Raw genomic sequence first — 12,256 nt, forward strand, 5'->3', positions numbered from 1 at the left:
AGTGTGTGGATGCTGACGATGAGTCTCGAGAGAGTATCGTACACAAACAGATCAGTGAAGCGCGACTTTTTCCAGTGGGCATGAAAGTTATTACAAGCAAGTTTTTGCACTGATCACTGGACTTATCGCATAGATGTGCTGGCAAAACACAGTGTTGGATTGCAGAGGATCTTTAAACATGCAAAAAAAAAAAACAATGCACACGGATAAGCAAAAGCAGATTATCTTTGGTGAAAAGCTGCATGATGATGATAGTGAGAATAACACAAGGCTGTAACAGGTTCCAGATAATTCATTGTGAAATTCTGAATTTGCACTTTGTTTTATATCTCAGTACCAATCTTGTGCCTGAATTCTGTCTAAAACTCTGAGAAATATAATCAGAAAATCTTATCTTGTATTTTACACATTTACATACGTATCATCCGAAGCTCCCAGGCCTGAATCCAAAATCCAAAACAAAACATTAAACGTGTGATATCTTCAGAGAAGTAGGCAAATCAATTCCCCAAAGGAACCCCCCCCCCTCCCAAAACCCCAACAACCACACTCATGATGCTGTCTTTTCACAGTGCATCCGGAAAATATTCAGTGTTTTACTTGTTCCACATTTTGTCATGTTGCCACCATATTCCAGATTCATTGGATCAAATTCATTTTCACCCTAAAAATTCTACACACAATACCCCAGAATGAGAGAGGAAAGTGAGAGAAAAAAAGGTTTGCAAATTTATTTAAAATACAAAACAAAAATATAACATATACATAAGCATTCACAGCCGTTGCCACACAAAACAGTCAGGGTGTTCCTCTGAACCACTTGGTCAAATTAACACAAGAAACAAACAAAACCGACACCCCAGTGAACCTAGTTGGGGAAGAAACTGGAAACAATGGCTAGCATTCCCGAATTCTAACGCTGCTCTAATAACCCTGGCACATACACACATCCTCAGATATGCACACACAAGGACACAATAATCGCTTCACCACACACACAGAGCACATACCCCCACATAAATTCTCCACTTTTTAGCTCAGTGCGGTCCCTAAGCTACATGCTAAGCCCTCGGCCATACAAGGAAGATCCTCTCTGCTCTGCTCTGACATACTTTTCTTTTTGCTTGAAAAGAATCTTGGCACTGGTAGTCAGCCATGTGTGTGCTGCCTATTCATACCACAGGGCTCAGTGTGCTACAGCGAACCGAAGAGGTCTGCTATCTGCAAAAAGTCAGCTTTTCAGGAACTGGAGGGAAAAGGGTCTTTTTTTTGCCCAATAACTGAAAATCCTGCACATGAAGGAGAGCATTCAGATGTTTGTTTTCATTGCTACACTGATACGCAAGAGGTCTGAAAGGGAACATTAATGCTCCTGCAGCCTTTTTCTTTTTTGTTTATTCATCACTTTGAACATTTGTAAAGCTAATTACTGACATCACTGCCTCTCCATCCTTCAGTTACTTTTGCCACGCTTGGATGGTCTTCAAGGGACCCTTGGAGTTTCCTTGACCTTTTGCCCATTTTTTAAAACCTGCCCAGTGGCAGAATTGTTTGTCCCTGATCACATGTTAAAGGTCTTGACCTGTTCGAGTTTCCCTTGAACTCCTAAAAACTAGACAGTATATCGTGACACAGTGTATACAAGTTGAATGCCGATTGGTTGAAAAGCAGATTCATCTAGAAAAAGAGGAAACATGCTAAAACAATAAGGAACAAAGAAGCATGAATAAGGATGATGTTGACTGGTTTTTAACACTCTCTTTGTGTGTTTACTTACAGAGTTCTCTTTTCTGCTGTTAGAACCTGATCAAATACGAACTTAACTTGATGTACCTGTTGACTGAGCTCTGTCTGTTTCTCTTTGGTTTTAACTTGGTTTAGTCCTTCTCCCACTGAGAAATCGACATTATCATAATTTTGTACTATGTGCATTTTGCTAGGCAACTGTAAATAAGTGCTTAGGTATTTGCTCAGGTTTCTTTTACCCAACAAGGGAGGGGGCAGCTTAACTGGCATGGGAATAAGGCCAAGTTCAAAGACACACTCACATGCAATGTGGATCAGGAGAAACATAATGAGCAGTTCTCCAACCCTGCCATCTAACTCTGAACCTCAAACCCTGGCAATAGCAGTGCGCTGCTTTGCCCCAAGTGTGCATGTAATCCCCGGCTCAGGCACCGTTAGTGCCTTTCTCTACTGAGCCAGAAACATTCATATCCTCAGGGCCTCGGCTGCCACTAGTTTCCACTCAACCCACGTGAGATGAATTAACACCCGTGATGCAAAAGGAAACACTATTAAAAGGCAAGACCAGTTTGAGGACTTTTCACACCATCCCTGAAGTTGTCAGACAGGATTGTATACTAATTGTCATGTGGATTTTTTGAACTTGTAACTCTGTTATAGGACTTCTAACAGATTTGATCAGTTTCCCCAAAGAGTGATTATTCCCTCTGAAAAAAAGTTTAAAAAACAAAAACAGATTTTTCATGTGACTGCTTGAGTCACATGATAACAGTCCAGATTCCCCGAATGGAAACCACTTTGGTCAACACCATCCCCCTACAGTCTCTCTCATGCTCGTTCCAATTATTTAGGCTTATATATTTCTTATAAACTTTTTTTCCCACCAGGAAGTGAAACTCTTAATCCAGACACTTCTTTTAATACACTTTCACATACCAATACATGCTTTGGTCTTAAATCGGACAAGGCAGGTTTCTCATGCTTCTATCCACACTCTCCTGCAGTGAAGACAACAATTACACAAGCAATGTTCGTGCTTGTGTAATTGTTGCATTCATAAGCTATGGTTTTACTTCCCATCCCTAGAAAAATCTAGGTAGTTGCCAGAACTGGCTGATGACGTATGGTAAACGGGCAGGTATTAGCACAGCGCTTTTTCTACTCATGCTGAGTGCTCAAAATACTTCCTATTACAAGTCTCACTAAGTCACACACACATGCATTGGGGTTTTTTCTAGATGGATCAGGGGCAACCTGTGATTTAGTATCTTGCACAAGGTATGGACCAGCAGGACAGGATCAATCGAGTGACCTTGCAATTGGTAGATCATCCTCACTCGACTGCTTCCGTCTCTCTACCAGCTGAAAAGTGCTTGGTAGTCCCTCTCTTTCCCCTTCGTCATGTAGTCATGTGTACGACACACCAAACTTAACTTTGTGACTTCATGTAGACAAATTTGACACTGTGAATGCACTTAAATTCGTGACTTATTTTATTAGCTCTCCACTTCCTTAATAGTAAGATGGATTACTATAGAAATAGGCCCAAGTGTGGGCAAAATAGTGTCTTTTCCACCCACGACTATCACCCAGGTGCAGGATTTCGTTAGCGTGCTTGTCAAAGAGAGCACGGATTAGTGCAGTCATTTCTTTATGTGTGTCATATTTGAAGAAGAACACGGCAATGAAGTGCAAAGTCAATGAAGTGGCCCTTCAGGTACCTTGAAAGGTAGATATTCAGCAGCACTCGACGAGGATTGAGAGCCACAGGTCTTGGCAATACTAATTTCCTTTGGTAATGGAACAAAAAGGATCTTTTTGTCAATTTAATGGAGTTTAGGTCGTCAGTTAAACTTCCTTCTTTTGGTAAATACTTTCAACTATTTAATTCAAGAGCACAGTTCTGAAGAAAAGCTATTGTTCATTTTGGCACGCTGAAAAAGGTAGGGCAGAATTTTGCCTTTTGGCTTTTTCTTTTGGAATTCTGAACAGTACAATATGGCAGCTGTTCATGCAAGTCATTTTGCCATCTTGCCTGGAAAAAAGGTCCCAAAATGAGCTGAACAAATCAGTCAATGAATGTCAGATTTTATGGTCCTGCCGTCTTTATTGTGAGGATTTGATTCGTCATAAAGGATAGCATTTTTGATTTAAGACTGATGTCCAGTCAATCAAAGTTCACAGATGAAATGTTTAATAAAGACATTTCGTTACTTTAATCCTCAGTGAAAACAGCTGCAAGTTTCAGTCCTACACACATCATAGACAAGGCTATGATGGCTTCCTCTTTGAGAATCTCTTTGCAAAGGTCAAGACAAGACTGCTTGCTGTTGGGAAAAGTCACAAGTTCTCCAAGACCAGGGGTAGAGCTCAGTGTCAAAGACGCTTTCTGACCAAACAGTTACCGAAACTTCCTTAAGGTTTGCAGCCACTGCTGTGTTACTGTGTTATTTTTGCTGCTAGCATTCAACAGTGACGAAGCACGTGAGCTGGCTAACACAGCTCCACAACAAGCTGGAGGGTGTGATAATTGGAGCACTGCACTCTGTGTTTTAAAGTTTTCAGGTCTAACCAAAACAGGATTTTTAAGAGCAATACTAATAATTGGCAATTTGAAAAAAAAATCCAATAGATTTTCTTTTCAGACATGAAACATATAAAGACGTCCTTAACATTTGCTATATTTACGCTCTGCCCACCTCTGCTATGATCAGCTGGTTGCTGTGTTTTAGCGTTCCAAACAAAGTGCTCTCTGACAAACTATACAACACATGATTAACATGGTTAAAGAGTGTTTTTCTTGTCTCTTCTTTATTTAACTCCCATTCATTGGCTGTTGTAAATGTGTTTACAGTGGGGAAATAGTTATATAAGCTGATAATATTATCACACTCATAGACAGGTTGGACTCTAGAATAACAGAGTTGTAAAAGGAGCTACATGAATTTAGGCTAGTGGCTGAAAATGCCCTTTTTGTTGTTCCAAAGTTAAATAACCTTACTTTGCCGGTAGCCATTTTTTGATCGTAACATATAAATACAGCAATAGCCTATGTATACAAGAGCCACTAACTTTATATGGGCCATCTTGGACAGACTGCAGCTCCTGTGCTGGTAGTGATTGCCTCCAACAGCTCCACTATTGCATCCTTTGTGCCTCCACTGCCAGAATGTGCCGGTCTTTGTCCAAATGTGGGAAACCAATGAACCAAACACATTCAGATCCACTTTGACTGCAGTGATCTTACGTTCTTGTATTCATATTTCACTTGCCAAAGCAAGTTGACAGATATTCTTGCAAAATTTATGTCACTCTGATGCTCCCGACTCAAACATGCAATTCCTCTTTTGCAGGGAACTGCAATAAAGCCTGGACTTTACTCTCAGTCCATTTCTCCCTGTTTTATCACTTCTTGCGGCTGTCTGTGGTTTACACAGCTAATGTGAAATCCCTTCTGTGACATCTCTGCTTATGTTTCCACAGCACCAATCACTGTATACTGGTCTCACTACTATGTTCCTCTTGTATTCGAAATTACCTACCTTGATGTAGGAGCAAAAGAAATGTGTGTGTGTGTGTGGGATTTCCTCCAAATGTTCCAAACTATGAAAAAAATGTGTTTACTTACTTAAGTACCCAATTTAATTTTAATTCATGGGCTACATACTGCTTTAGTTTATCTGAAGTAGGCTACAACTGAAAATATTTTGCCTAGAAACCTTTAAAATACCCTCATAAATTCTCAGGTATTATAGTTCACAAAAGTCAGTGTTTTATAGTCCACATTTAATATACCCACCATTTATAAAACAGATGCTAAACAGCCAGGACAGTCTGAAGTAAAGTGAGTGCAGTTTTTCAATAGTATGTCTCATTTATCCACATTGATTGCAAAGAAATACTTTAATCGCTGATCATGTGGTCGTGCCACCTTACTTCTGTGTGGTCTCTTAGTAACATGGCTGCAAATGTAACAATTCAAACCCCTGCTAAAGTTTGGACAACAACTCTTATGATTTGATCAGTGTGTAACAACACAAAGCTTCCTGGTGTGAAATACAGTGAAATGCTCAAAACAGTCCTAAACTCTAACTTCCATAATTTGCAAAGCCATCCAGTGGGCCAGACACATATGCCTGACACACATGCAATACAGTGAGGTGTATTAAATGTTAGTGTGAAGCACTGCTGCTGGGCTTTAATAGGCATTCCTGTGGTGCAAGATAATCCTTTTTCTCCCGAGACTTGCAGCTACTTTAGCAGCAGCACCTTTAATTCAGATTGAACTGATAAAAACCAGTTCGATCAGCAAGGAGCTGTGTCTCTACAGGTGCATGCGTGAGGCTCGTGATCCATCCAGCTCGTCCTGCTTCTCTAAAGCAAGATGACATCCTGCCCGACTGGATTCCGCTGAACACACCGGTCTCCTACACCGTCAACGCAACGTCTGAATTCCTTGTCACACCCCAGCTGTTTTTCACTCGGGCGTTGAAGTGACGCCACCCCGGACATTTTCTCGTCAGCCCCCCTCAATCCAAGTTATGAAATACACGACAGATTTAGACACGGCTCCTCTGAATTTTGATCTTGAGTCGGCGAACCCTATGCGTTTGTGCACGTCCACGGGAGACTTCGCTTGTGTTTATGATATCTCCGAGAATACGGCGCGTGGCCTTGCCTCCTTTCAGTCCTCTGACAACAATGAGCTGTCATCATATTCATATTCTGCTGCTGTTCTCGGCACCCCTCCCTTTACACAGTGGTTCACTATGTAATCCCTTTATTTATACTGTGGTGTGGCACTGACAGTGTGTGAGAGGACAAGCCAGTGCAAGCTTAAGGAAATGCTTAGGTGTTCCCTCCTGTTTATATTGTTTCTATGTCATTCCTTTTTCTGCTTCAATGCCGAGCCTTCCTAGTCACATGTGACACGTTTGCAAAAGATGAGACAAGATTTAGCTGAGCGTGTCAAAGTTACCAAAACTGTTGCTGATATTAGAAAGCTTTCAAATAGCCTGGTGCTATCAGTGCCACGTCATCATGCAGCTTTACTGCGTGATTAGCTTTTCCTCCTGTTGACCCAAAGCTCAGGTGAACAGAGCAATCACTGTAATGACAGATCCTGCATTGCTGCTGTCAGTGATGCAGTGTAAACCTGCACAGTTTACCCAATCTCCAGCTGTCGCTTTCTGGCAGTGTTTATTTCTCTGTATCCCTCTCTCTCCCCCCTCCCTCTGCAGCCGTCTCTCAGCATACAGACAGGGCTGTGCATTGAGCACCAGCTTTAGATTACAAAGCACAGATCTGCCTGGGTACACATGGCAGTGAGCTGTCAAACAAGACATGTGGATTTCTCCCAGGCACAATGGGTTTGTTAAGCCAACGCTTAGGCAAACAGATGGAGAGGAAAGGACAACCAAGGTGGAAGATGTAACAGGAGGAGCACAGTGGTGCCAGTGATGCTGCTAGTTCTCTACTATGCTAAAAAGTTACAGTCTATGATTTCAATATTTATGTTCACTGCAGCTCGGGTTGCTGCTTTTGGAGACATGTGTACAGCACTGCTGATCAGGCTGCACCCTCCACTTTGGCCAGGTGGAATGATATACTAATGGATGGTCACGGCATGTGGTGCAGACATTCATATTACAAAAAGAATGACGCCTAAAAGTCTCCGCCCCACCTTGTTATTTAGTGTTACCAACAGGTGTAAATCCATCCATAATTATTTATTAGATGGATTGGTACCAGATGAACAGGTTTATAGTTTGGCATCCCAGACGGCACAGCTGCCTCACAGTAAGAAGGTCCTGGGTACGAGTCAGTTTCAGTTTTCAGGCCCCTCTTCTGTGGAACCAGCTTCCAGTTTGGATTCGGGAGACAGACACTATCTCTACTTTTAAGATTAAGCTTAAAACTTTCCTTTTTGCTAAAGCATAGAGTTAGGGCTGGATCAGGTGATGCTGAATCCTCCCTTACTTATGCAGCAATAGGTGTAGGCTGCTGGGGGATTCCCATGATGCATCGAATATTTCTTCTTCAGTCACCTTTCTCATTCACCATGTAGACCTCTCTGCATTGAATCATATTTGTTATTAATCACAGCATATCTTTTATCTTGTCTTCCTTCTCTCACCCCAACCGGTTGCAGCTGATGGCCCCGCCCCTCCCTGAGCCTGGTTCTGCTGGAGGTTACTTCCTGTTAAAAGGGAGTTTTTTCTCCACTGTCACCAAAGTGCTTGCTCATAGGGGGTCATATGATTGTTGAGTTTTTCTCTGTATGTATTATTGTAAAATTGAAATTGAGTCCAGCCTGGAGTCTTTTCTGTGTAGGTTTTTCTCGTTCTCCTCATATCTGCAGTGGTTCTCCCTGGATACTCCGGCTTCCTCCCACAGTCCAAAGACATGGAATTAGCAGGGTTAGGTTCATTTGTGTTTCTAAATTCAGCATGACCGTGAATGTTCGTGTGAATGGCCTCTGTGTTAGCCTGCCGCAGGTTGGTGATCTATCCAGGGTGGGGAGAGGGGAAGCACTCTCCAGGTGTACCCTGGATAGGGTAAAAAGCATGGTTGGGCTTTGGCAGCCTCTGTTTATAAAAAAGGCCCTAGAGACTTTTGGATTGTTATTTATGTCACCCACAGGATGGACTATAATAACTAAAGTACAAACTTTCATCTTTTGGCCAAATACCAACAGATATGCACACACCGACTTTGCTCATCAATGTTCTGAACCAACAGATCGTGATGATGGTAAACATTATCTCAATGATAGCTTAGCTGAGGAAGCTGCCTACGTAGATCAGGAGCAGGCCGGAGACACCAGCGAATAGAGAAGACAGACTATTACCTGAGCTTTTCTCACCTCGGTGTATCCCTGCATTACATGGACTTTGTACTGGCAGGTTAAACACAGTTTACTGTCTGATCTGAATATGTCAGGCTTACGTCCTAATGTGCACCTCTGTTGCGCAATGTCTAGAAAAGTGCAGGGCTCTGCTGACTATATCACTATTTCTATCTTTTCACAACCCTTTGCGACCGAGTTGTAGTCCTGTCTGACTAATGGACAAAAATCAGCCTAGGTTTGGTTTGTCTCTTAACCTTTTTTTAGGCCGATTTACGATACTTTCGATATTGATAAAAATGAAGCCCTGCAGGTCGGGTGTCTATGTAGCGCTGCCATATGGGAAAGCAAAAACCTAAATCTCCCCCCTCTGGCAGAGAGAGACATTCAGGCTTAGAGGGCCTGAGGAAGTATTGCTTGCTAAGCGTAGTGATTTGGAGGGAAGGGGAAGCACTCTCTAAAGCATATGCCATGATTTATTCACGACTTTACACTGATCTGAATTGTATCAGAGGAGTGACTCAACCATTATGTGGACAGAGCATTTACTCCAAGGCTCAGAGGCCAATGCCATCTCAGTGACTGGCTTTTGTTTGTCTGCTTGTGTGCGTCTGTGTCTGTGTGCAGTTTACATCTGGAAGCTCTGTTTTAAACAAATTCAGATATAAGGTCAAGTAGTAACATCATTAATATCATGTAAACACAATTTATGGTTTCGGGTGTCAACTTAATCTTCTGGAAAATCTACCATGGGTGGAGATGGAATATACAAGCTGGGGAGGATCTGTCAAACTTGAGTCACACTGAATCATTTTTGACTATGATGATTTTCTTCTCTCTCTCTGTAGCGCAACAGATTCCCAGAAGTGCCTAGCTTGGTTTCAGTTAGAAGTTACACTGGAAAAGCTAAATTGACGGTGATGAAGAAAAAGATGCTATTGTGACCTGACTGAGTTCATCTGAAATATCCCTACTGTGAAAGACAACCACAAGTGCGATAGGGAGAAGTGTGGAATGTTTATGACAGTTAGGTCACCGGTGATAGCACAGTAACTGAGCACTTGTTTACATCAGGGAAAATTCCAGTCGCCACCATCCTTTTCTTCATTAAAGTCACTGATTAACCACACTGTACTGGCTGTACTTGTGATAATCGCACTCCACAGAAGTGTTATATGTTGAACCCAATGCCAAAGTGTCCTTGCTTGCTTCCCAACTCCACAATAAACCTGACCTGCTCTTGTCACAGAGATCACTAGGGGGTGGGAGAGGGATTTTGATGTAGTTACTACTCAATAAATGGAAGTCTTTATGGCAGGTTATTATAGGGCGCTTGATACCACTTTGAGGAAGGTCAATGGGCAGGTTTAAATTTAAAGTGTGCAGAGCCAGCTGTAATCACTCTACTCGATGGTGGTACAGTAATTGCAGACCAGGGAGCTCATCTCGATGAACAAACATTAGCCTCCGGAGGTTATCAGAGTGTCCGGATTAAGTGGAAGTTGTCTGATGCGACGATGAGAAAGGGCGGAAAAAATAAAATAAAATTGGAAGCCCTGCTTGATAACCACAGCAACGAGAAGTGAATGCACATGCCATTAATCCAGTGAGTTAATCTCGACCACAGTACACCAGCTGGGTGTAAAACCATAAAAGATAAATATGTTAGGTAATCAAAACTGAAGTTACATGTAAACCAATTGCAATGAGAAAGTCTTCCAGGCAAAAGCAAGGAACTATGGACGGACAGTCGTCAGCTAGAAAAGAAACAGACGCTTCTAGGTTGCAAAAAACTTTACTGCAACTACAACTTTTTGTCAGGAAGTATGTGAAATTGTCAAGTAAGCAGCAAATGTTTTTTTGTTTTTGTTTTTTTAAATGGTGAATTGAACGCAGCAACACATCCAGGGCTGAAAGTGATAAAACCTGCAGCTCCACTAGTGGCCACTTGGACTCCAAGAGAGCGAGTCGATTCCCATAAAGCCCCTTATTAAAATGCCCAACTTTATTTATTTATTTGGTTATTTTACAGCTTTGTACATAAAAATAAATGTAAATCTCTGAGTTTAAAATGCCAAACTCTAAACTTCTTCAAGGTATTCACGCAAGCACCAGGTGAGGTTGCTGTGGGTAGAAGGCCATCTTTTTATACAATCCATGCATACAGCTGAAACAGCAGTATGCGGTTATGTAGATCTGCTTACAACTGCAGTACTTAATAGAACAATGCTCGGGTTAAACTTGTAAATAAGCAGCAGACTTCTGGTTTGGACAGCCTGGAGTTACAGTAAAGTGGATATAGTGAGGTAGAACTCAATCCTGGCTCTGACTTCTTCTTTTCCTCTTGCCTGCTCAAACTCGCCAGGTTATACTGACCAAGCTTAATGTGTTTTCTAAACGAGCTGACACTGTGGACGTTTTCAAAGAACTCACCGGACAGTTTCATGACTGAGTTAATGAATGAAGAGCTTCCTGGAGGGGGGCATATCAAATAACAGTGAACCCTGCAGGCTGCACATTAGAAACACCGGCTGCTAACGACCTGCGACTTAAAAAAACAACAAGAACAATAAAACCCCCACACCTGTGTGACCTGCACCTGTCAGTGAACGGAGCTGAACTACCACAGCTTCATGTCCTGATCGAGGCGTTCTCAACATGTGCCTGCTCTGATAAGGAGCCCAGACAGCTGCTACAGTTTTTTTCTTTTTGTTTTTGCATATATAACAATGGTTTCATTTCCTGAAGGCAAATAGTGGATGAACATATAGGCAAATATGCTACACCCTAAAATACCACTCACATTCACGTTTTCCACTTTGTCATGTTAAATGTGTACTGATGTGTTTAGCCGGTGTCTATTTCTTCGGTTTTCGCGCATGAAACCTACACTGATGTCACACTTACCTGAGTCACAAGTCCCCGAGCATGGTTTTCTGCTTTTCTCAACCGGTTTCCACGCCAAAACACTGCGACTGAGAACTACTTCTACCTGCCTGTGCTTCTGAAAGAGCTGCGATGACAGTAACGTGACTTGTTTCTCCATATTACCGATCCCAGCTGTCACTCGTTACGCCGCTGGATGCTCCTCATCGCAACTTTATTATCGCCCGCGCGTGCCAAGTGTCTGCGCTGTTTGCAGTGGTTACGCCGGTCGGCCTGAGCCGTCAGGGAAAGGGGGGGGGGAAACTTAGGATGAAGATCGTGTATGAGACAGATGACTCACTCAGTAATAAAAATCAACCTGGTCTAGTTCACATTCAGTGGTTTCAGTGGGTTGATAAACAATGGAAATGATAAGCTTAATTATATATTATATGCCAGCATGTGTGTACAGAATATTGAATGTTTATGTTTTATAAATTAAAAAAACAAATGACAAAAATTAAATGAATAAAATGAAAACAAATGGAGTAAATATATTCTTGTAGATATACCCTAGGAGGAAAACTTACATTCATAGATAGTTAAAATCTAAAGCAAGCACTGTAAAGAAGCATTTCAATCAATTATGACCATGGGCGAATCTACAGGATGGTAAGGGGGGGCAACTGGCAACTTGTAGAGCCTTAGCCTCGTCCCCCCAATTTTTATGCCCTTAAAATAATTGTAAAAAATTGTTGACTCCATTTACATATAGGGATCACATACTTCTATAAAGAA

The 12,256-nt window shown here is 41.9% G+C and overlaps 1 protein-coding gene across 1 annotated transcript in view; it reads right to left on the bottom strand.

Moving 5' to 3' along the window:
- Positions 1-11,750, bottom strand: part of cerk (ceramide kinase) — a 47,913-nt gene extending 36,163 nt beyond the window's left edge. Inside the window, exon 1 of the mRNA XM_005451752.2 lies at positions 11,501-11,750. Within this exon, the coding sequence (XP_005451809.1) occupies positions 11,501-11,639 (139 nt within the window). The 5' untranslated portion in view covers positions 11,640-11,750. The remainder of the gene's footprint in view (positions 1-11,500) is intronic.
- Positions 11,751-12,256: the final 506 nt, after the last annotated feature.

Source organism: Oreochromis niloticus, linkage group LG17 (genome assembly GCF_001858045.2).
Source record: "Oreochromis niloticus isolate F11D_XX linkage group LG17, O_niloticus_UMD_NMBU, whole genome shotgun sequence".
Lineage (NCBI taxonomy): Eukaryota > Metazoa > Chordata > Actinopteri > Cichliformes > Cichlidae > Oreochromis > Oreochromis niloticus.